Genomic DNA, 27009 nt, shown 5'->3' on the forward strand with positions numbered 1-27009 from the left:
TACTACTATAATGCTGTCTGGTATGGAGATGTATATGTAAGATATAGGAGATGAGTGAGGCGGTTACTGTCGGTATAGGATGCCATAGCTTTCAATGCTTCATTCATGTATCCTGCTGAATGTCTGGGTGAGGTGCGGTAACTATTACACAGTCTGTGTATACAGGACGTGTGGGTGTGCAGTGAATAGAAGCCGGAAGAGATGATAGAACAGTGTCTGCTCTGAGTGAAGGTGAATGTGTATGAGTGGGTGAGAGCGTTGTAATGTGGGGAGAGCATACAGGACAGATCCTCTATATACTACACCACACAGGACAGATCCTCTATATACTGCACCACACAGGACAGATGCTCTATATACCACACCACACAGGACAGATCCTCTATATACTACACCACACAGGACACATCCTCTATATACTACACCACACAGGACACCTCCTCTATATACTACACCACACAGGATACCTCCTCTATATACTACATCACACAGGACACCTCTTCTATACTACACCACACAGGACACCTCCTCTATACTACACCACACAGGGGGGCACATCCTCTATATACTGCACCACACAGGGGGACACCTCCTCTATATACTACACCACACAGGACACCTCTATATACTACACCACACAGGACACCTCCTCTATACTACACCACACAGGACACCTCCTCTATATACTACACCACACAGGACACATCCTCTATACTACACCACACAGGACACCTCCTTTATATACTGCACCACACAGGACACCTCCTCTATACTACACCACACAGGACACCTCCTCTATACTACACCACACAGGACACATCCTCTATACTACACCACACAGGACACCTCCTTTATATACTACACCACACAGGACAGATCGTCTATATACTACACCACACAGGACACCTCCTCTATACTACACACACAGAACACATCCTCTATATACTACACCACACAGGACACCTCCTCTATACTACACCACACAGGACACCTCCTCTATACTACACCACACAGGACAGATCCTCTATATACTGCACCACACAGAACATCTCCTCTATATACTGCACCACACAGGACAGATCCTCTATATACTACACCACACAGGACACCTCCTCTATATACTGCACCACACAGGACAGATGCTCTATATACTACACCACACAGGACAGATCCTCTATATACTGCACCACACAGGACAGATGCTCTATATACTACACCACACAGGACAGATCCTCTATATACTGCACCACACAGGACAGATGCTCTATATACTACACCACACAGGACAGATCCTCTATATACTACACCACACAGGACAGATCCTCTATATACTACACCACACAGGACAGATGCTCTATATACTACACCACACAGGACAGATCCTCTATATACTGCACCACACAGGACAGATGCTCTATATACTACACCACACAGGACAGATCCTCTATATACTACACCACACAGGACAGATCCTCTATATACTGCACCACACAGGACAGATGCTCTATATACTACACCACACAGGACAGATCCTCTATATACTGCACCACACAGGACAGATGCTCTATATACTACACCACACAGGACAGATGCTCTATATACTACATCACACAGGACAGATTCTATATATACTGCACCACACAGGACAGATGCTCTATATACTACACCACACAGGACACCTCCTCTATATACTACACCACACAGGACACCTCCTCTATATACTACACCACACAGGACACCTCCTCTATATACTGCACCACACAGGACAGATCCTCTATATACTACACCACACAGGACACCTCCTCTATATACTGCACGACACAGGACAGATCCTCTATATACTGCACCACACAGGGGGACACCTCCTCTATACTACACCACACAGGGGGACACATCCTCTATACTACACCACACAGGACACCTCCTCTATATACTGCACCACACAGGACACCTCCTCTATACTACACCACACAGGACACCTCCTCTATGTACTACACCACACAGGACACCTCCTCTATATACTGCACCACACAGGACACCTCCTCTATATACTGCACCACACAGGACACCTCCTCTATATACTGCACCACACAGGACAGATCCTCTATATACTGTACCACACAGGACACCTCCTCTATATACTATACCACACAGGACACCTCCTCTATACTACACCAAACAGGACACATCCTCTATATACTGCACCACACAGGACAGATCCTCTATATACTACACCACACAGGACACCTCCTCTATACTACACCACACAGGACACCTCCTCTATACTACACCGCACAGGGGGGCACATCCTCTATATACTGCACCACACAGGGGGACACCTCCTCTATATACTACACCACACAGGACACCTCAATGTACTACACCACACAGGACACCTCCTCTATACTACACCACACAGGACACCTCCTCTTTACTACACCACACAAGACACCTCCTCTATACTACACCACACAGGACACCTCCTCTATACTACACCACACAGGACACCTCCTCTATACTACACCACACAGGACACCTCCTCTATATACTGCACCACACAGGACAGATCCTCTATATACTACACCACACAGGGGGACACATCCTCTATACTACACCACACAGGACACCTCCTCTATACTACACCAAACAGGACACATCCTCTATATACTGCACCACACAGGACAGATCTTCTATATACTACACCACACAGGACACCTCCTCTATACTACACCACACAGGACACCTCCTCTATACTACACCACACAGGGGGGCACATCCTCTATACTACACCACACAGGGGGACACCTCCTCTATATACTACACCACACAGGACACCTCAATGTACTACACCACACAGGACACCTCCTCTACACTACACCACACAGGACACCTCCTCTATACTACACCACACAGGACACCTCCTCTATACTACACCACACAGGACACCTCCTCTATACTACACCACACAGGGGGGCACATCCTCTATATACTGCACCACACAGGGGGACACCTCCTCTATATATTACACCACACAGGACACCTCAATGTACTACACCACACAGGACACCTCCTCTATACTACACCACACAGGACACCTCCTCTATACTACACCACACAGGACACCTCCTCTATACTACACCACACAGGGGGGCACATCCTCTATATACTGCACCACACAGGGGGACACCTCCTCTATATACTACACCACACAGGACACCTCAATGTACTACACCACACAGGACACCTCCTCTATACTACACCACACAGGACACCTCCTCTATACTACACCACACAAGACACCTCCTCTATACTACACCACACAGGACACCTCCTCTATACTACACCACACAGGACACCTCCTCTATACTACACCACACAGGACACCTCCTCTATATACTGCACCACACAGGACACCTCCTCTATATACTACACCACACAGGACACCTCCTCTATATACTGCACCACACAGGACAGATCCTCTATATACTACACCACACAGGGGGACACATCCTCTATACTACACCACACAGGACACCTCCTCTATACTACACCACACAGGACACCTCCTCTATATACTGCACCACACAGGACACCTCCTCTTTACTACACCACACAAGACACCTCCTCTATACTACACCACACAGGACACCTCCTCTATACTACACCACACAGGACACCTCCTCTATACTACACCACACAGGACACCTCTATACTACACCACACAGGACACCTCCTCTATACTACACCACACAGAACACCTCCTCTATACTACACCACACAGGACACCTCCTCTATACTACACCACACAGGACACATCCTCTATATTACAGCACCACACTGGCGAGCTGACGGATGCTTGGGGCATCATGTTATATATCACACTGTGTGAGGTTGTGGCTAGTTTAGCAGTGTGTCAGATTGGGCAGAGGGAGGGTGACATGGTCCGGGTTGCTGTGTATAGTGTATGATGGATCTTACATTCCGCTAGTGATGTGACATTTCCATTGTTTTGTGTTGCCATGTAACACCACGTTTTCTGCATCCATCTTATACCAGCCGCCTCCTCTTTTCAGCTTGACCCAGATAACACGGGTTTTGTATGTGCCGAAACCTTTGCTGCTCTGGTAAATAACCATGAGCTGCCCCTGGACCCCGCCAAGCTGGAGATGTTATTTGCCCTTGCCCAGGGCAATGAAGAGGGACAGATCTGTTACCCCCAGCTTGTGGACCTGGTAAGATATGGATGTATGAATATACAATTGGCGTTCATATATTATCAGATCATGTGGATATTCATGTGATAAAGGGGTACAGATTTGCAATTTACTTCTAAAAATCTCAAGTGCTTCAATACTTATCAGCTGCTGTATGTCCTGCAGTAAGTGGTGTATTCTCTCCAGTCTGACACAGTGCTCTCTGCTGCCACCTCTGTCCATGTCAGGAACTGTCCAGAGCAGCAGCAAATCCCCGTAGGAAAACTCTCCTGCTGTGGACAGTTCCTGACACGGACAGAGGTGGCAGCAGAGAGCAGTGTGTCAGACTGGCAAGAATCCACCACTTCCTGCGGGACATACAGCAGCTGATAAGTACTGGAAGACTGGAGATTTTTAAATAGAAGTAAATTACAAATCTGTATATTTGATTTGAAATAAAGTACCCCTTTAAGGAATAAAGTTGCCCTGGTTATTTTAGCACAGCATGATCTGTGAAGGCATGTTACTGACATCTTTTATATTCTGCAATGGAGAAAGTGACATAAACATAAAAAATAAAAAATAAAAACTACAGATGAGAATGTTACACCCGATAGACCATAGTACATAGTTATAGTTTGTGTGCCGGTCATATTATGTAACATGGACCACCTTACTGTCACCTTACAGATCAGCAGCAAGAGGTCCAGTAGTTTCCGCAGAGCCATCAGCAGCGGCCAGAGAGCTCTCCCCCGCGATGTGCTGCTGGACCAGGCTGGGCTGGGGGTCTATAAGAGATTTGTCCGCTATGTGGCATATGAAATCCTGCCGGGGGAGATGGAGAGGCGGTGGTACTTCTACCAGCATCGCCCCTGTCCACCACCTATTTTCATGGCAGCCGTGACCCTGACACAGGCAAGTAACTGGTCGGTCTATGTATCAATATATTATCTATCCATCTATCTATCTATCTCCTATCTATCTATCTATCTATCTATCTATCTTCCTATCTATCTATCTATCTATCTCCTATCTATCTATCTATCTATCTATCTATCTATCTCCTATCTATCTATCTATCTATCTATCTATCTATCTATCTTCTATCTATCTATCTATCTATCTATCTATCCATCTATCATCTATCTCCTATCTATCTATCTATCTATCTATCTATCTATCTATCTATCTATCTATCTCCTATCTATCTATCTATCTCCTATCTATTATCTATCTATCTATCTATCTATCTATCTATCTATCTATCTATCTATCTATCTTCTATTATATATTATCTATGTATCTATCATCTATCTTCTATCTATTATATATTATCTATCTATCTTCTATCTACTATATATTATCTATCTCCTATCTATCTATCTATCTATCTATCTATCTATCTATCTATCTATCTATCTCCTATCTATCTATCTATCTATCTATCTATCTATCTATCTATCTATCTATCTCCTGTCTATCTCCTGTCTATAATCTATCTATCTATCTATCTATCTATCTATCTATCTATCTATCTATCTATCTATCTATCTATCTATCTATCTCCTGTCTATAATCTATCTATCTATCTATCTATCTATCTATCTATCTATCTATCTATCTATCTATCTCCTATCTATCTCCCCCACCATCATAGATGCAGTGATGAGGTTGGCTGATGACAGTGGAGCTCTTATGTGTCTGGTCAGTACATGTCGGGTACTCTGGACCCCTATAGAATGATAGCAGGGCTTGTTTAGGATATGTAACTGATAATATATAGAAAGCACCACCCTGCCCTGCAACCTTAGGGGTTAATAGTGCACTGGCCTTCTTCTGCTGTTCTTAGGCCTGTCTCATCCACTCTAGATCATCGTGTTCCTGTGTTACGGGGTCAGACTGAACAAGTGGGTGTTACAGACATACCACCCGGAGTACATGAAGAGCCCCCTGGTATACCACCCTGGACATCGAGCAAAAGCTTGGCGCTTCCTGACCTATATGTTCATGCATGTTGGGTAAGTGTCAGTCCCTTTTTTTTAGCAATTCCTACATTATTCTCAGTTTAAAAAAATGGCCTTTCGCATCCTAGAAACCATCAATCAGCTGCTGTTGATGGATCCTATTTTTTTTTGCATCCTGGAAAGCTGCTGTTGATGGATCCTATTTATTTCCCGCATCCTGGAAACCATCAATCAGCTGCTGTTGATGGATCCTATTTTTTTGCATCCTGGAAACCATCAATCAGCTGCTGTTGATGGATCCTATTTTTATCTCATGAATCTTTAGCAATTTTCTAATGCACTGTTGTGCCGTTTTGAAGGCAGTGGGGTTCTCATTGACATACTAAATGCTTTATAGCTCCTGCGGCTAAATATATTAACACATTATTACCCAAATTACCTAATGGAAACATAGACATTAGCTTACCACTAAAAACCCTGGTGGCTCCGTCATCGCAATAACGTACAGACCTTTTCCTAAAGTTCTGCAACAGCTGTAGGGTGAGGGTTTCCCATCCCTGCCCTACACCAGAAGTAAAAGAAAGGTTCTTTTAAAGAAGCTAAAATGTTACCTAAAAATTACTGATAGACACAATGAAACGGACAGACCTGCTTGCTGATGGTTTCCCTACAGCAAAAGATGAAGAAAAGTGAAAGCTAGCCAACAAAATAGGTAAAACAGGTAATGTAGCTGTATGAGGAGACGCTTGACGTTCCACCATCTCCCCCGCCATCCAGAGCCCTCTCCTACGGGTTTTGCAGAAGGATGGAGCTTTCATTAGGCGCGGAGATGGCGTTAAATAAAGCTGCTTGGAAATACAAGAGATATGTTTTTCATGTGATTTCCGAGTCGCCATGGTAACCAGGTACTTGAGATTGTGCGCCCAGGCTCTATAGATGTTTTTGAAGGATTCTGGTGCATTAAACATCAATCCCGCTCTATGACAAACGTCTGGCTCTCTCGGTAAATAATACAAGGCGGGATGAAAAATGTACACGGGGGGGGACATAAGGGACAGCTCTCCCCAGATAACCTCAAATAATCCACAGCACCCCCTTAAAGGGACACCGTCATATTAGCTTAGCCCCACCCACATTATTTTCAACCTCCATTTATAATGATTTTTGGGTGAATAAAGGACCTGCTGGATCATATAGAGCAGGCATGGGGATCCTTCGGCTAAAGCTTTGGCTGTCCAGGCATGATGGGAATTGTAGTTTTGCAGCAGCCAGAGAGCTGATAGTTTCCTATCCCCGATATGGAGGGTGGGCATATAGTAAGACCTTGCCCGAACGTACTGGGGATAACAGGAGAAGCAGTGCTGTGACCATTCCCCAGTAAGCAGAGGGGTCAGTGCCTTTCTAGTGCCTCATCCACCATCTAGGAGCCTCTTGTACTTGTATGAGGTGCAGTATATGGCGGTGACGTGTTTACGGCCATTGTGTAGTATGGTAATTCCCATTTCTCCGCGCTCCCATAATTCTCTTCAGCCTTATTGAACCACCCAAGGCCTGTTCTACACATTGATCCCAAGGCCCTGGCCGTAGTTGTCATGGTAACACAAGAGCATAACTGTGACATCCTAATTACAGGCCCCGGCGTGGTTCATCCTCATCTCTAAGGGGGGGTCGCAGCCTCTATGCCGCCGCCGACTGCTCTTATTATAGCAATATTATCATCCTGAGAATAATAGTGACCCGGTTACTTCCTGGTAGGATGATATCAGACACACATGTAGGATTCTAGACTGCGTCCCAGTTCATGATGCAGTTCACCTTCCTTCTCCATTAGGTGGCGCTGGTGTATTGATGCTTTTCCAGTTCTTTCCAGTTGTTTGGCTGGGTTCATGCTGCGTTTGTGTTCCCTTTTGACGTACATACGTTCATAATAAGGACGCTGCTGTTTCCTATTGCCATTGCAGTGTATACCTTATCTTGATGGATACAATAGTGCTTTTATATAGAACACAATGAAACATAATGAAAAAGAAACAATAAACATACCTGGATGGGATATTCTACATAAGATGGAATCACGGCCCAGATGACTATAGAAAAGTCATGTGCACCCACCGATGTCGGCGGATCAGAGGCTCCTGGCAGCGGCTTATTCCTACTCCCTATTGAAAACATATGCATGCTTGGCTGAACTCAAAGGGAATCTGTCAGTGGTAATTCATGCTCCATACTGCTGATACTGTTAGATCGTTATTTGGTCAAAGAGACACAAGAGCCAATTATTTGATCATACAGCGATCTTACTCATCTACACTGTGGCTCTGGCTAATACTGGCTTAAAGGAGAAGTCCAGCGAAATTTCATTAAAGTATTGTATTGCCCCCCCAAAAGTTACAAATCACCAATTTACTCTTATTACAGGAAATGCACATAAAGTTCTTTTATCCCTGCACTTACTACTGCATCAAGGCTTCACTTCCTGGATAACATGGTGATGTCACTTCCTGGATAACATGGTGATGTCACTTCCTGAATAACATGGTGATGTCACGACCCGACTCCCAGAGCAGTGCGGGCTGTGGCTGCTGGAGAGGATGATGGCAGAGGGATCCTCAGTGTCCCTCCATTGCCCTGTGTCCCTCAGTGTCCCCCTGCCATCATCCTCTCCAGCAGCCACAGCCCGCACAGCTCTGGGAGTCGGGTTGTGACATCACCATTTTTATCCAGGAAGTGACATTACCATTTTATCCAGGAAGTGACATCACCATTTTTATCCAGGAAGTGACATCACCATGTTATCCAGGAAGTGACATCACCATGTTATCCAGGAAGTGACATCACCATGTTATCCAGGAAGTGACATCACCACGTTATTCAGGAAGTGAAGCCTTGATGCAGTAGTAAGTGCAGGGAAAAAAGCACTTTATAAGTATTTCCTGTAATAAGTCTATATTGGAGATTTGTATAACTTTTGGGGGGCAATACAATAGTTTAATAAAAAATTTCACTGTACTTCTGATGAATGATGAATCTAACCTGCTGATGTCTCCCTATAGCTCACAGGTTGCTGAGGATGATGGTATGTCTCTTACCTTTTTCCTCAGGACCGTTCCAGTGCAGTTAGGATGGGTTCACACTACGTTTTTGCAATCTGTTTTTGTGCGAAAAAAAAAAAAAACGGATGAAAAAACTGATGCATTTGTGTGCATCTGTTTTGATCCGTTTTTCCATTGACTTCCATCGTAAAAAAAAAACGGATCGAAACGGATCCGTTTTTTTATAGACACAAAAGTAGGGTCAGCTGAGTTTTTGTGTACGTTAAAATTTTTTTTTTTTAAATGGAAGTCAATGGAAAAACGGATCAAAACGGATGCACACAAATGCATGTTTTTTTGCAAAAAACGGATTGCAAATATGTAGTGTGAACCCAGCCTTAGTAGTTTGCTCCACAGTTCAGTAAGACTGTTAGGAGCACTGCCCATCTCCATGGCGCCGATGGATTGGTGTTGTGGTGGCGGTGCTCCTAATGGTCTTACTGGAGCATTGATTAAAACATTAACTGTATCGGCACAGCACCGAGGAGGAAGGTAAGAGACCTATCATCATCCTCAGCAATCTGTAAATAGGGAAATATCAGCAGGTCAGATTCTTCTAACCAGCAGATTTATCCAGGAATTAAAAAGCACAGCCTCTTTCGTCCACGAGACAGCGCCACAACCCCATTCACTTCAGTAGAACTGAGCTGCACTACCACACACAATCTGAGGACAAGAGTGGCGCTGTTTCTGGAAGCAAGCTGTTTTTTCTAATCCTGGATAACCCCTTTAAGTATGGATTGTTTGAACACATGGGACGGCTCCATTTTACAGGTGAATAGCACCTAATGCCTATTAGCACATATACAGCCAAATCCGTTGATTTATGGTACATTGGCTCTGTCAGTGGCAGCTTGCTGATGGTTTCTACCTAGTACCAAGTTTTTCTTTCTACGACATAAGCTGGAAAACGGCAGAAGCAGTAATAATTATACACAATAAAGATGGTGGATACCTGGAGATTAGAGAACCAGTGTCAGCGGTGGGTGGGGCCTCTGTCTAAATGGCGCTAATTTGCTGTTTATTTCTTTACCGCTATGAAAGGCGCTGTTGACGTTGAAAGTGATTTGTCACATCTTGTATTTAATGCAAATAAAGCCGGCTTATTTTAGAAATACTACCACATGCCAAAGTGAAGAGATATTTCTGAGGGAACGGCGGCGACGATTGTTCTGGGCACCGAGCCAGGAAATCGGCTTTACTCTCACGCTCGGAGGCGACGCCAAGAGTCATTCTGATGGCGCTCACTATAGCAGAACTCCTGAACCGTAAAAGGTTTTATTCAGCAAGGCCCTGATAGTTCACAGCGGATCAGACAGGCGCAGATAGACGCTTAATAGGAGTTTCCGTGACCAAGGGGTAAAATCACTGACGGGCACATTTGCTTTCAAGGTATTTTTTGACTTGGTGGTTGGTTGTCACAGAAGTGGCGCATTAATCCATCTCGTGATGGAAAGTTCTAGAAGATACCAATTTTACATTGAAACTGGGGACAAATGTTAGGAGAATAAGAGGTAAATATAACAAATTTTTGTTAAGACGTGCGCCATTTTTTTTTTTGCTGTAAAGCTTTGCTATACTTGGCAGGCAATGAGATTGGCACTGGTTTGCAGTGGACGGGACGCACAAACAATCCTTGTATCGTTTGTGTAGCCATGGACACCAACAGCACAGGTATGTATATATCCGTACAGCAGTGCATACTAACCTAGTGCGCTGCTGTGTGATCTGTCATCCCCGCCTGCTGCTGGTTTTTTAGAATGATTGACAACCAGTGGTGGTGGGGCATCCTGAAGATACAGCGTCAGGAGAGCCAGAAAGAGCAAGAATACGGGATGCCAGATCACACAGCAAGACAGAAGGTAAGTATGCACTGTATGTGTGATCTGGAAACTGACAGCACAGATATATAAATATCTGTGCGGTCAGTTTCCCTTTGGTCACACATAACCCTGTTTACACAAGGAGATGTGCGACTGATAGCGATAAATTTTAAGGCAGGCACAAAGGATGCGATCAGCTGAGGATTCGGCATTTCCCCATCAGCTGATCACTGTCACTTTTAGCAACACACCTGGACCATGTAAAATGCCCTTTACACACCTTACTATCTTATCTACATATCTATGCTAACATTAAAAAGCTAAAAAGAGGACATTTAAAGGGAACCTGTCCCAGTGATAATCTAGTCCAATCTATAGGCATCATGTAACAGAGCAGAAGGAGCTGGGCAGATGGATATACAGGTCTCTAAAAAAAGATTTAGTAGAACTAGGACTGAGGAGTCCAGCGGGCGGTGCTACTCAGTGATTGACAGCCGTCCTTGTATGAGGATGCAGAGAAAGATAACTGCCAGTCACTGGTTAGGGATGCCCACTTGACTCCTAACCTTTTAGATGAATTTACAAAAATAAATATAAATATATATATATATATATATATATATATATATATATATATATTTATATACACACATTACACACACACACACTTACTCAGCTGCCAATTATAAACCTTGTTTCCCTTCATTGGCGGCTTTGAGGAAGTAACAACCACTGCTGACACATTTTCTGGGTCACAGTGGCCGGACTTCTGTTCCGTTTCGGTGTTACCATAGTGATCAGCGGTCCTGCTGTAATGAATGTTAAGTGATAACCTCTATGGTCACTCCTATCATGAGTCATATGTAATATCACAGCTACATCAATGATATCTCCCTGTAACCTGGATGGTGTGGCTGTTATCCAAGTGTGCTAATATATGTTATTGATCAGCTCTAAATAGCTCAGATTATTCACATTTTCCTATCCTCATTTGCTTTGTGTAAAAAAAAAAAAAATCCCGATCGTCGCTGACTAAACCTTTTCATTCACTGCAACAGAGACCTCTGCTGGCCATAATGTCAGTAGTGTTTATATGAATCTAAACTGATACAGAATATATATATATTCGTAATCTTCTTATATGAACCCTATGTGTGATTTCTGTGCTTTGTGTGACATCTCGGTATGTGTGATCTTACAGCTTGGAGCAACTTGGGTTTAACACCCTCCTACAGCTTATGATTGGCGTCCCTCTAGAGATGGTTCATGGCGTGCTGAGGATAAGCTTCTTGTATCTGGCTGGGGTGCTGGCAGGTGAGTCTACCATTGTATTGACTATGGCAAATAATGGACTGATCTTATATATGTGCTTCTAGTGACTAGTAATAATAACATATGCTGCACTGCAACCTAGAAACAAATACTATTATAACACCGCCCCTATGTACAACAATATCACTACTACGACACTGCTCCTATGTATAAAAATATAACTACTATAATACTGCTCCCTATATACAGGAATATAACTACTATAATGCGGTTCAGGGAAGAAAAAGAGCGCTGCACATGGGTCCCTACACTAAGTCCACACCGTGCCAGTCAGTGGCTACCAACCCCGCAGGCGCGCACAGTCAGGGAACGGGGGCCATAGGACGGCACTCGTGCTTTGTAAGACCCATGTGATCCAAATTAGCAGGAAGCACCTGTGTACATAAGGGGAGGATCTCCTAGTATTCTCCCATTCTACCTGCAGAGGAATGGATAGAGGTAAGAGCTTGTTCACACTTGTGCTGCTTGGCGTCCACTTTTTCCGCCGGTGGCGCCTGCAGGGTCCGGGGGGCCCTTTAGGGTCTGGTCCTGTGACAATGGGGTTGCAGGGCCATTCCATGGCCCCCTTCTCTGCTTGCGCACGTTTTGCGGGGATTGTGTTCGCTGACCGGCACAGTGATGTTTTTTTGGTTAGGGACTCATGTGTATCAGAAGACCTGCACGTGGTACATGAGGCAATATGGTTTGTCCAAATTATATACTAACTTCTGATGTTGGTTTTAAATATAGCTGAATAAGCTTTTGTGTCAGCCATGGGTGCGATGTGCAGCCATTTCTGTCTTTTTGGCTTGTGCATAACTACTATAATACTGCTCCTATATACAAGAATATAACTACTATAATACTGCTCCTATATACAAGAATATAACTACTATAATACTGCTCCTATATACAAGAATATAACTACTATAATACTGCCCCTATATACAAGAATATACCTACTATAATACTGCTCCTATATACAAGAATATAACTACTATAATACTGCTCCTATATACAAGATTATAACTACTATAATACTGCTCCTGTATACAGGAATATAACTACTATAATACTGCTCCTATATACAGGAATATAACTACTATAATACTGCCCCTATATACAGGGATATAACTACTATAATACTGCTCCTATATACATGAATATGACTACTATAATACTGCCCCTATATACAGGAATATAACTACTATAAGGCTATGTTCAGACGTAGTATGAGACCGGCCGTTCTGTACTGCATTACCGGCTGGATGATCTTTAGCGCCGCAGAGTTCTGATGCGGGTGCATCCGTGTGCGCCCACATGAGAACTCCCCACAGCACACAATGGAACGAGCGGTCAGAGCCGCTCGCGCCACTGTGTGCACTGACTGGGTTTCTACGGTGCCGTAAGGGATCCCGACCGGAGAGTATACCATGTGTATACACTCTGGCCGGGATTCCCTTGGCCTGCAGCACAACGTAAGTTCCGTACCAATCCACAACCGTAATTAGTACGGAACTTACATTGTGTGAACATGGCCTAATACTGCATACTGTGTATATAATCATGAATAAGGGTATGTTCACACTACGGAATGTGCGCGGATAAGTTCCGGCGCATTTTGTCGCTCGTACTCACTCATAGACATGTCAATTCTTTCGGAGGACAGCGGAAACGGCCCGGACATAGAATGGTGTCTATGGAGCCAGTGGATATGCACGCTGTCGTGAATGGGTAAGAGCGACGGAATTCGTCGGAACTTATCCGCACGGATTCCATAGTGTGAACCCACCCTAAATGTGCTATTATATTACTTTGTCTCTCCTTTCCCCCAGGATCCCTTGCTGTTTCTGTCACAGACATGAGAGCGCCTTTAGTCGGAGGCTCTGGCGGTGTATATGCGCTGTGTTCTGCCCATCTGGCTAATGTTGTTATGGTATGTTATTACCTTATGAAATTTTGTATCTCAGTAGAATAATGTGATTATTCCCTCCATAATGGCCGTGTTCCTGTCAGATAATTCCCACATTTATGATGGTTGCACAAAAGATAAATAAAAAGTTTCTGCTGTCTCTTGCTGCTATCTAGAAACCTGTGTCACCATGACATGAGGGGAGGTGACAGCCTGACAGCAGGGAGATGGTGTGCGATGAGCGGAGATGACAGCACACAGAGCACGGCCAGGATCTCCAGCGCTGGAGGATTGTTGTGTTACATGGGACTGGACCTGCAGCATATGGGATGAGGCTGTGTCATTACGGGAAGGCTATCCATCTTCTTACTGCGCTCTCCATAATAAGACGACCTAATAACAGGAGAGATAGATGACTGTGGCCTAGTCACTGTAACCATAGCAACTACATCCTGACCTAAATTCAATTAAAAGGGGAAAGTCCTCATCTCCTGACATGTGATAGTGCTGTGTAACACTGAGGGGGTCAGTCTGCACGTCTGGGTGGTCGGTGGCCCCGGGGCTGCCATCTTAGCTCATCTATTAGACCCTGTCGATGTAATAGGATGCCAGTCAGGTATAATGCGCAGCAGTACACAAGCATTGTGGTGTAATACAGAAGTGATCAAGCGATCAAAAAAAGTACAAAGTACACGGTTAATAAAAAAAAAAAAGGATAAAAAGCTATAAAATTACCATGTCTCCTTCTACACACAGTGCGGTGCAGAGCTTGTGTGTGGTGACGGTACTATGTATAGTATGGCGGTGACGTATTTACAACCAATGACGTTTCTTTTCTTTTTTTTCCCCTGGCAGAACTGGGCTGGGATGCGCTGTCCTTACAAGGTTCTCCGCATGGTTCTTGCATTGGTCTGCAGTAAGTATGGACCATCAAATCTTATAGCATGTGCATGGCAACTGGGCTACAGAACAGGATAGCAAGAAAGCCGACAAGATTCGGACACTTCATCAACGTGTTGTTCATATCTACTGTGAAGAGTGCAAGGAATTATTGTGGATTTCCTCATTAACATCAATATCTTGGTTATAGATATCAGGCATGGAAACACATATAAAATAAAAATCAGTATACTCACCCTCCTAGTCTTCTGCTGCTCCCCCATGGATGACCCCTTCCAATAATGTGTCAATGACATATGGCCGCTGCACCAGTCACAGGCTTCAGTGCTTACGTGTCCGATGTTATCTCAGGAGTCAGAAATACTTGGACTAGCCAGGTGACCGGGCAACTTGCAGCTCAGGAACGGGAAAAGGGGAGTATACTGATTTTATGCAGGGGAGGAAAATCCACACCAAAATCCTCATCCCCCAGCCTGCGCTATTAATCAAATTTTTGGAAGAATATATTTAAATGGGTATTCCACTTAAACATGTGTTGCTGCCCATGGTGAGACTAACAAATCACTCCATACTTGTTATTATATATTCAGTCTCTTTCCCCCAGTTCTTAGCTGCTGCTGGAATGGAATGAATTGTTAGTCTCACCATGAGCAGCAACATACAAAATGTTATGTTTAAGTGGAATACCTCTTTAAGTGGAGAAAGCCTTAAAATCCAGCAGTGACGCTCTTCTCTTTATCCACAGTGAGCTCAGAGGTGGGGCGCGCGGTGTGGCTTCGTTTTTCGCCTCCTTTGCCAGCAGCTGGTCCTCAGCCCAGTTTCATGGCACACCTGGCGGGCGCAGCTGTTGGGGTCAGCATGGGATTGACCATTTTGCGCAGTTATGAGGAGAACCTTCAGGACCAGTGCGGCTGGTGGGTGATCTTGTTATGCTACGCCACCTTCCTGGCATTTGCTATTTTTTGGAATGTGTTTGCTTATGACCTGCTCGGTGTCCAGATCCCGCATCCTCCATGACCTCCGCCCTGGGACTCATCACACCCTTGAAGGACTTATTTTGGTGCTGATTCGAAACAAACTTTCTTGGCGACAAATGGCGGAAGCCTCCTCCAGCAGCACGGAGATCGGCGAGGGGATAGCAGGAGCATGGGGGAGAAGAGTGACCTTCTTCAGTACAGCAGAGTGATGTGATGATGTTTGCTATGTTTATGTGTGGTCAGGTGACTTTTATAATCAGATTTTTTTTCTTTTTGCTGCCTGTATATTGAGCTAAGCAGAATGTGGGTTATCATCAGGTGGGTGCACCCCAAAAATAATTATACCCTTGACTGAACTGCAGGGTGATTTCTACACTGTGATATCATAACCAATACCAGCTTACTTGCCCTTTAAGGTACCACAACTTTTCACCGACAAAGCAGGGTTCAAAACAACTCACCTAAGATGGTTGCGGTTACTACTGTTACTAGCATACACTGCCCTCTAGAAGCTGATAGCGGCAATAAATATGTATCTAGCTTGTTGGTTGATGGGGCTACGCAGTCTGCTCCAAAGGTAGCCATTTTACATTTGCTGCTCCTTTAAAAGGGAGAAATTATCTTTAAGGTGTACCTGTCATGGAGGTCGCTGACAAATCAGCCGAGGGTCCCCATAGCTACAAACACGGCATAAGACCGTAATGCGTGCAACATCCATTGGATTGGTCCAATGGGGGTCATGCGCATTACAGTCTCATTGCGTGTTCGTAGCCATGGTGACCTGAACCTACGGATTAAGGCTGCGTTCACACTACGTATATTTATTTCAGTCAGTATATTTCAGTCAGTATTGCAACCAAAACCAGGAGTGGATTAAAAACACAGAAAGGCTCTGTTCACACAATGTTGTAATTAAGTGGACGGCCGCCATTTAATGGCAAATATTTGCTGTTATTTTAGAACAACGGCTGTTATATTGAAATAATGGCAGTTATTTACTGTTATATGGCGGCCATCCACTCAATTTCAACATTGTGTGAACAGAGCCTTTCTGTGTTTTTAATCCACTCCTGGTTTTGGTTGCAATACTGACTGAAATATACGTAGTGTGAACGCAGCCCTACAGAGGAAATCTCTGCTGATCCGGCAGCGGGCCGTCATGACAGGTGCACTTTAATTTTTCCTCTTTCCTTTCACTTCATACAGCGATCTTCCATTGAAGAGTATGCTGGGTGAGGACACAACACTGGGGCTGCAGCAGCGGCCATATATTTTACAACCCAGCTTTTCCAGAAAACGCCATCTAAAAGACTAATATTGACTGGGATGTTATTTTTTATTTAAAGGGGAAGTGCTCTTTTTTAATAAATGCCTTATATTTCCTATAATTATGGACCATTTACCTCAGATTGGCCAGACCAGTAAACGGGGGCGCAATTCTTAATAGCGACATGGATGCTGATGCGACAGTAACCATGATAACAACAGTTTGTCCTTTTACTCCATAATAGTTTAAATCTAAAGGAAAAGTCCACAAAAAAAAATCTTCTAGTCGCATCCAGAGCTGCGTTCAAAATTCTGCCTGTTTTTTGTCCGAGCGGGCAGCTTAAGTGACAATTACAAGGTTAGCGCTCAGCCGTTAGGTTACATGTCCGTCAGCTGGGAGGGGCTTAATCTAGGTTTGTTGCTATGGGCGACAAAAAGAATTTAGAGAGCAGCTCTGGATGTAAAATAACCAAAAATAGATACAAAAACAGGAAAGCAATAGTGTTTCGATGCTGACTGACTGGTATGACGCCTGATGATAACCCAGCTCCGACATTTTGTAGCACTCACAAAGTTGCCTCAGTTTTTGGCCTCTCAGAAACATCTCCATTGACCCCAGTGATGAGGAACATGGCGCCAACCTGTCTGCAACTTACCGGTGAACTGAAGACACGTGAATGTTTATCGGCTTTTAGAGCTTTTCTCGATCTGCATGGACAATCCTGTCAACATCAGGATTTGGCCTATAAAATGGTTGAAACAAATTCCAGTCAATGTGTATAGTAACATTACACAGATAGGAGAGACCTAAAACCTAAAATAAATAAATATATATATATATATTTACCTAAGAGTTTATTGAAGGCCATTGGCAGCCATTTCTAATATCAGGAAATTAAGTGCAGCCATTTTGAGCACAGACACCTCTGGGCCTCATCCATGAAAATGTTCTTCTGCTCACAGCAACCAATCAGAGCCCATGTTTCATTTTATTTGGTTGTTATGGATACACCAGGAGCAGATTTATCAATACTGTGTAATTCTGCCCATATCAACCAATCAAAACTCAGCTTTTATTCCTTTATCTGCTCTGTTAAAATGAAAGCTGAGCTCTGATTGGTTGCTAGGGGCAACAGAGAACAGAACTGATAAATGAGGCCCACTGAGCCCATTTTCATAAACTGCCTTACTGACCACAGCAACCAATCACTGTGCGGGTTTCATTATTCTAGTCTAGCTCTGATTGGTTGCCATAGACAGCATGGGGCAAAAATATGGCAGCCATCTTGAATAAGACAACCAAATTAGACATAGGATGAACTGTAGTAGTTATTTTGAGTAAAATCTTACGGCAGCCATTTTGAATAACACGATCACCATGTGCAATATTTAAATACTATCAAAAAAATGAAAATTAAATAAAAAAATTATTTAAGAAAAAATATTTATTTCAAAGTAGACAGAAAATACACATGTACTGAACAAAATAGAATAGGAAGAGAAACTATAATAAAGCGTAAATTATAAACATATATCTATTACTCAGAACTTATTTAAGGCGTCACATTGTGTCGCCATATTAACCAGTTCTAACATGTCTGAAGTGCCAAAACCCTATTCCCCCCCCCTAAAGGAGCCACGAGCAGGGACAAGCCCCCTCATTTTTTTACCAATAATGGCGGAGATTGTGTCATATATTTTTTTTTTTTACATTGGGAAGATTGTACAAGAAAAGTAATGATGGCTTCAAAAAAAGACTGAATAAAATCTACATGCTGTACATGACCGACGTGATGTCCAGTTACTCTGTAAAGATTTGGTGTGATTTCTTCTGCCACATCAAGAGCTGCATTCACAATTCTGCTGTTTTTTAGTTTGGGCGATTTCCTTTCCACCATCAGACTGCTGTATAGTGCTCAGTGCAAACACTACATCTCCCACAGTGCAGTGCAGCAAAGTGCATTAGAGGGGATAGGCAGTTTTTAATCCACATATAAACTTTAATTATAGTGCCTGTAACTGGCACATAGCAAATCTAGGAAAGGTTTGTGCCCCCCTTTGCCCCTATCGATTATGAGTTAGCAGAGGATACAACTCCCACATTCAGCTAACAGAGCGAGAACCCCACTATAACAGAGATATCATATGGTTATATATAAACTGTAAGGCAGACATTCTGGTAGCAGTGGGCACATCTTATTTCCGTGTTTTAAGTTTCTTGGCAGGTCTTTCTTCTTCATCTTCCAGAGACTCTAAAAGTTTGGGGCAAAGTTTTTGGGCGACTTTCCATGTCCATAGACAAAGCTCCACACGGTGAGGTGTCCACTCCTCCTCTGAAGCTACAAAACACATACTGTTATTACTGAGAAATGATATTGTCCTGTACTGATCCTGAGTTACATCCTGTATTATACTCCAGAGCTGCACTCACTATTCTGCTGGTGGGGTCACTGTATACATACATTACATTACTGATCCTGAGTTACATCCTGTAATTCTTTTTATTAGAAAAATATAAAACATAACAAGTATAACTGCATAAACATAAACGCGGCTACATCAGCCAGAACAAAAACAAATACAAAGCTTTCTGCTTATAACAAAAACAACAAATTAATAAATTCTTAAATAATGTCTTTACGGAAAGGAAATCATCCCTCACACCTGCCTCACCGGCCAGTCCAGCTTCATTATAAGATACTACCAAAATCCCCCCACACTTACCCCAAACTTACAACTATTACTAACCCCACCACCACCGCTACTACCTACCCCACACTCACACCTCACAGCACACAGAAATTATATAGTAAAGACACTTTAGATCAAAGGCCAAAAAGCTATAACATGTTTGAGCCATGCTTGACTCTAACTTAATACAGTCCCTGCTTGGACATAACTGAACAAAACAAGAAAACCAAAACTACACAAAGCTTTTTTTTTTTTTTTTTTTCCCCCCTTCAACACACACAGCACCCCCCACTCACACACACCCCAGCACAATTCACCAACCAAACCTCCCATCCCCGTATACATAACTCCCACCTAACCCCCCCCCCCCCCCCCACACACACACACACACACACACACTAGACAACTTTAACAGTTAAGAAACTATCCTCAACTAAACAAAGTTAGTACAAATAGTAAAAAATGAAAACATCAAATACTAACTTAAGAATACCAGGTCCGGCTGCCTTATATACATAAAGATAAAATATAATAATAATAATAATAACAACAATAATAATAATAACAACAATAACAATAAAGTATACTAATAAACAATAAATGCAAATAATAATAAAATTATAGCAATCAAATACATAAACCTATCTAATATTCTAACTACAAACCCCATCACCCACACCCCAAATCTGAACATGAGTCTGGGTCCATAAGTTCAGTTCTTGTCCCTCAGTGACTCATGCCAGAACCCCATCCAAGGAAAAGCATACGATGTAAACCCCCCCATTGTCCCTCCCAACCTATCCTATACCCCATACCATATACAATAACTATAATCGTCCATAGGACTTATCCAGCCCTCAACTTACCAAACTACCTAAAACACCAACACCACAACACATAACAAGGCTCAAGTTCGGTAGCCTGTAAGCCCTTTACTGTTTATAACTGAATAGAAAATTAAAACAAAAACCTAAAGTGTCATGCACAGCCCCGCACCGGGATCGGAGGATGGCAGACCGGGTACCATAATAATTTATAACCTATCCCTGACTATTCTCCCTACCCTCTCCCTACTACTATCCCTAAATATTAATCTAACCCTCATACTCTCCCTACCTCTGTCCCTATCTACTCTGTCCCTAACCAGAATTATGGTCCCTCACCCAGTGGGCTCAGTACCTAGGGCACAGCGAAGGAAAAACCTCTCCACAGGAGAGAAGCCCTACTTGTACCCAGCCTGCCATACTCCAAAGACCTGATCTTCCCAAGGTCACCAGTGATGTTCCTACAGACCTCCACCTCGGAGAGGACTCTACGCTGTGTAGATACTAGACACCGTGCGTTCCACGTGTGGTACCTAACTACTATGCTGACTAAGAATAACGTGCAGCGATCTCGGCCACCCAGGTTCCTGAATACTCCATAAGCCCACTCCGGATAGGTGAGACTGACTAACTGACTCCAACCTATGGAGGCGCCCACCCTGGTGTAAACCCCTATATTGAAGGGACAATGAAGCAGGAAATGATCCATGCTTTCCAGCGTATTTCCACACTCCTCTCGGGGACACCCCCGATCATCGGAGCTCCTGCACTTCAAATTGTCCCTCACATATAGCTTCCCCTGGAAGCAGCGCCAGGCCAAGTCCCAAAACTTCTGGGGGATCCCCTTTGAATTCAAAAGATTTAACCCAACCCTCAGATCCCGACCTGGGCAATCCCTGAGCGCCAGAGGCTTCTGGAAATGGGTCAACAGAACCCTTTGGTCAAGGAATTTCCTTGACTGAGTCCTGATCTCCCACATTCCCAGACCCCACCGACGTATCATCTTCAGAGTCGGGGTAGCGTAAGCCGGAAGATATCCATGGGGTGTACGAAGGTCCTTCACTCGCCCTCCTGTCTCCCATTCCTGGAAGAAAGGCCGAAACCATTCCCTACAGGAGAGTACCCACGGAGGAGCCCTCTCTTTCCAGAGGTTTGTGATGTTAGCTTTCAAGAAGGTGTTCACTAAGAACACCACAGGGTTCACCATAGACAAACCCCCAAGTCTCCTCGTGCGGTACGTAACCTCTCTCTTGACCAGGTTCAGCCTATTCCCCCATAACAGCTGGAAGAACAGGCTGTAGATCCTAGTATAGGAAGCCTCTGGCAAGATACATACACTGCCCAGGTAGATAAACAAAGGGAGCAGGTACGATTTGATCAGGTGTACCCTTTCCCTTAAGGTTAAAGACCAACCTTTCCACTGGTCCACCTTCCGAGTGGCATCCTGGAGCCTACCATCCCAGTTTTTAGTGGGGTAATCACCCTGGCCAAATGTGATGCCCAATACTTTTGCTGACTCTTGGGGCTCTGGAAGGGTGTCCGGGAGATCAAACCTGGGATCTCCCCCTCCCAGCCAGAGACTCTCACACTTATCCTGGTTGATCTTGGACCCGGACGCCGCCGAGTAGCGCTCCACTTCAGACATCACCATATCTGCCTCCCCTCTCGAGGATACGAAGATAGTGACATCATCAGCGTACGCTACCACTCTCAGGGTGGCTTCTGATTCCTCCAGGCTCATCCCGACCCCTGCCAATGGTCCACAACCAACCCTCCTAAGGAAAGGGTCGATCGCGAACACATACAACAGTGGGCTCAAAGGACAGCCCTGGCGAACCCCAGACCCAACCTCAAAAGAGCGGCCAGACCAACCATTCACCAGCGGGAAACTCTCTGCCCCTGCATACAAGATCTTAAGCCAATTGACAAAAGTATCTGGTAGGCCATATCTCCGAAGGACAGACCAGAGGTACTCATGGTTCACCCGATCAAATGCTTTGGCCTGATCCAGGGACAGCAAGTACCCCTTCCAAAGACCCGCACTACTCCGCTCCACTGCCTCCCTGACACTAAGGACAGCACTTAAGGTGCTTCGGCCCGGAACAGAGCAGTGCTGAGCCCCCGAAAGGAGTTGGGGTGCAAACTTCACCAGCCTATTAAACAGTATCTTGGCCAGAATCTTCCTGTCCGCATTGAGAAGAGCTATGGGCCTCCAATTCTCAATACGGCTCGAATCTTTACCCTTTGACAAAAGAATCAGGGCTGACCTCCTCATTGACCTCGGCAGAGTGCCCGAGGAAAGACACTCATTGAAGACCTCGGTCAAGAGGGGAACCAAGAGGTCCCTGAAGGTCTTATACCACTCAGATGTTAAGCCATCTGGACCTGGCGACTTCTTCAGGGCAAGCCCTTCAATCGCCAGTCTAACTTCCTCTTCCCTGATCTCTTCTGCCAAAACATCAAGAGAGGGGTCTACCCCTGGCTCAGGAATGGTTTCAGCCAGGAAACCCGACATCACATCCCGATCTAGATCCTTCCTCCCCAAGAGGTGTGAGTAAAAGGATCTGACGACCTCCAGGATCCCTGATCTGGACCGGTTCAGAGATCCCGTACTATCAACCAGTCCAGTCACGATCTTACTATTCACTGACATCTTACAGTTTCTGTAGGGGTCGGGCGAGCGGTACCTCCCGAAATCCCTCTCAAAAACTAAAGATGTGTGCCTATCATACTGACACCTCATGAGCAAGGCTTTCACTCTGGAGATCTCCTCTCTACTACCTCCAGTCGAGACGAGATGCTCGAGTTTCCTCCTCAGGCCCTGATACACACGATACCTATTCAGGGACCTGAGGCTTGAGAGCTGGCGGAAGAACCTCGCAACTCGCTTCTTGAATATCTCCCACCACTCTGACTTACTACTACATAGGCCCAGTAGAGGTACCTGACTCTGAAGAAAATCCTCAAAGGATTGTCTTACCTCTGCTTCTTCCAGGAGGGACGAATTCAGCCTCCAGTAGCCTCTACCCATCCGGGGGGGGTCTCTGAAACATTCAGAGAAAACAAAATTAGACAGTGGTCGGAGAACTCCACCTCAACCACGGACACTGCGGAAGAGGAGGCTTCCTCCTTTAAATAAAACCTGTCTAATCTAGACCTGCAGCTACCTCGATGATAGGTGAAACCCGCGTGGCCCGAGGGTGTCCGGATGTGGGCATCCTCTAGGCGAGCTTCCCTAACTATACTAATCAGGGCCATGCTATCATAAGCCAGCTTGTCTTTGGCGCCTCTCCTGTCCTGAGACCTCGTGATAGTGTTGAAGTCTCCACCAAAGATCACTTGCCGACTCGTAAAAAGAAAAGGCTTAATCCTCATAAAAAGGCTTTTACGGTCCCACTTAGTCTGTGGGGCATAGATGTTAATGAGCCTGAGCTCTTGCCCCTTCATGAGGACATCCAAGATCAGGCACCTCCCCATTTCCAACTCAATAACCCGTCTGCATTCTACAGGAGCGGTAAAAAGGACCGCCACCCCACTATACGGCTCAGCCGCAAGAGACCAGTGTGAAGGCCCATGCCTCCACTCTCGCTTGGCTTTTACTAGCAAGGCTTGATTTGTCAACCTGGTCTCCTGCAAAAACAAAATGTCGGCGTTAATACGACCGAGAAAATCAAAGGCTGCAAATCTAGCCGTATCCGACTTAATGCTGGCACAGTTAATGGATGCCAGAGTCAATGGGGTGAGTGCCGCCATCATGGGTGATTGAGTTGGACAGCCTTGTCTCTATTTCCTACCCTTCTTTTTACCACCTTCCCCATCAGAAGAAGATCCTTTTGCCTTCTCTTTAACCCGCTTTAAAGATGCAGACATATCCATACCCAGATCCTCATCTCCTGACCCAGGGGCCACCTGGCCTCCCAAGGAAACTGCCTCAGAAGGAACAGGCTCGGCACCTCCTGGAGACCTCACCGTCTCCAAAATCAATCCCTCAGCCTCGGCTTTGCCGAGGGCCTGATACCTATTGGACAGAACGATCAGAGGGGGGGTCAGTCAGGCTTTCCTTTGGCACTTGGCCCGCAACACCGGAGGACAAAGAACAAGACGCCCTAGGCCCCTTCTGGCCTTGCCTCCTACTGTTGCACTTACGTTTTTCATTTTGCCCTTTCCCACCGTCCTCATCCAAACTTTCATATTGGGAGGAACTGGAGGAAATGGCTCTCTTTGCCTCCTCTTTACGAAGTCTCCTTATCTCTTCATCTAACTCGGTGTCCCCCAGAGCCTCAGCTGTTCCCTCTAAGCTGGCATCTGGAGCAGGACCACTGACTACTCCTGCCACCAGGGAACTTCCCAGGTCCCTGCTCCTTCTGCGCTTCTCCTCTCGCCTTAGCTTAGAGGGGGTCTTGTTTTTTACCTTCTTCACTGGCACTAGTGCCCTTTCTCCTCTGCTGGTCCCCTCCCCAGGTGAGGCAACAACAAGGCTCTCCCCATCTTGGGCGGCCGCAGCATTGGAGAATGAGCGTGGACACCTGCTAAATGGGTGACCAAGGTCACCACACAGGTGACAGCGAATCCGGCCACAGGCGGCAGCCAGATGACCCTCCGCACCGCACAATGCACAAATCAGCTTAGTGCAGTTTGCACTAAAGTGGGTGGGATCACCACACCTGTGACACAGCTTCGGCTGCCCCTGATAAAAGACTTGGATCCTATCGCGTCCGAGGAAGGCAGCAGATGGAATGTGTGCGACAGTGTTGCCTGAACGACGGAGGCGAACGGAAAACGTCCAGGCTCCGGACCAAATACCATGCTCATCCAGATTTTTCTTGGGGATGTCCGTCACTTCCCCATACCTGCCTAGCCAGGTCATGATGTCATAGCAAGAAAGCGACTCGTTGCACGTCAAAACGGTCACTTTCTTGACAGAACTCTGACGGGATACCGCCTTTACAGCGAAATCCCGCCACACGGGCTCATCCTTCACCAGCTCGTGATTAGACCAGAAGAGCTCAAGTCCCTCTGGCTTCACAAAGCTGATGTCGAATTCAGAGGTACCGTAGGGGTGGATCAGAGCAAAGATGTCATTCGCCCTGAAACTCATCTGGAAGAGAAGCTCCACCACCTTTGCTCTGGATGGGCACGCATCACTGCCTCTCCATACCAGACGGGCCACGTTCCTACGGCCAACCTCCTGCCCAGGTGTCGGAAGGGACCAGACCACTTCCCCATTATGCTCTCGGAATGCCCCAAGCCCATGTCTTTCTACATAGAAGGACAGGTCGACCTCCCGGCCCTCTACTTGGAGAGTTCTGTCTCCTCTCCTCAACGCCTCCAGGAGGCGTCGTTGCAAGTTACCTTCTCCTGGATTAAGAGATGAGGATCCCCTAGTTCCCCCAGCAGTGACGTTGGCATAGCTCCTTACTGGAGCGGCCACCACTGGGGGGGCAGCCGGACCATCCCCACTCCCCCCAGCAACCACAGAAAAAACATTAACACCAGCATTAATCATTCCCTGCCTAGCTGGGCTGGACTGGCCTACCTGTAGTCTGGCTGGCTTTATTACATTACTACTGGGTATATTAGTAGTAGCTCTGGCATTAGCAGTGGCATCCTTGGCATCCCTGGGCACATTTGACTGGGCAACCGTCTTCCCCTTAACTTGGGGAGATGCAGCATTGCCACCTGTCCGGCCCTCAGCCTCAGCCAGCACCTCTGCCTCAATCTCCTGCACCGCCTGAAGCATGGCTTCATTAATGTTATGGCTGTCAGAAATGTGTCCATGTCCATTGGTGTGTACCTGCGGCACCAGACAGGCACCTGACTTAGTGACAGTCTCTTTACTGCTTGCTCTGTCCCCAGCAGTTAGATCATCACTGGCACTTGTGCCTTCTCCTGAAGCCTGGACACTCCTCCCTTTGCCTGCAGAGGAGCGTCCTGCAGCTCCAGATCCAGCCGAACGATCGCCCACAATTTTAATGCCCGACCGCCCGGGCAATGTGCCAGCCGCTGGCACTGGGACACTTCTCCCTTTACCTGCAGAGGAGCGCCCTGCACACGTC

At 45.4% G+C, this 27009-nt stretch overlaps 2 protein-coding genes across 8 annotated transcripts in view; one reads left to right on the forward strand and one right to left on the reverse strand.

Annotated features, from left to right (window-relative positions):
* The window catches only part of RHBDL1 (rhomboid like 1), a 34225-nt gene extending 17392 nt beyond the window's left edge, over positions 1–16833 (forward strand). Inside the window, exons 2-8 of the mRNA XM_069984328.1 lie at positions 4074–4232; positions 4884–5108; positions 6063–6211; positions 12274–12386; positions 14219–14319; positions 15151–15211; positions 15941–16833. Coding sequence (XP_069840429.1) covers positions 4074–4232; positions 4884–5108; positions 6063–6211; positions 12274–12386; positions 14219–14319; positions 15151–15211; positions 15941–16212 — 1080 coding nt within the window. The 3' untranslated portion in view covers positions 16213–16833. The remainder of the gene's footprint in view (positions 1–4073; positions 4233–4883; positions 5109–6062; positions 6212–12273; positions 12387–14218; positions 14320–15150; positions 15212–15940) is intronic.
* Positions 1–27009, reverse strand: part of LOC138801465 (uncharacterized) — a 71118-nt gene that overhangs the window by 39916 nt on the left and 4193 nt on the right. For 2 of the 7 annotated variants that reach the window (XM_069984323.1, XM_069984321.1), the window contains exon 6: positions 18902–19777. In XM_069984323.1, coding sequence (XP_069840424.1) covers positions 19635–19777 — 143 coding nt within the window. In that variant the 3' untranslated portion in view covers positions 18902–19634. Of the gene's footprint in view, positions 1–8234; positions 8317–15193; positions 15325–16427; positions 16465–18094; positions 18182–18901; positions 19778–27009 lie in introns of those variants that run through there. The other 5 variants (XM_069984325.1, XM_069984324.1, XM_069984326.1 and 2 more) reach the window with 5 other exon arrangements.

The sequence above is a fragment of the Dendropsophus ebraccatus genome, chromosome 9 (genome assembly GCF_027789765.1).
Source record: "Dendropsophus ebraccatus isolate aDenEbr1 chromosome 9, aDenEbr1.pat, whole genome shotgun sequence".
NCBI lineage: Eukaryota > Metazoa > Chordata > Amphibia > Anura > Hylidae > Dendropsophus > Dendropsophus ebraccatus.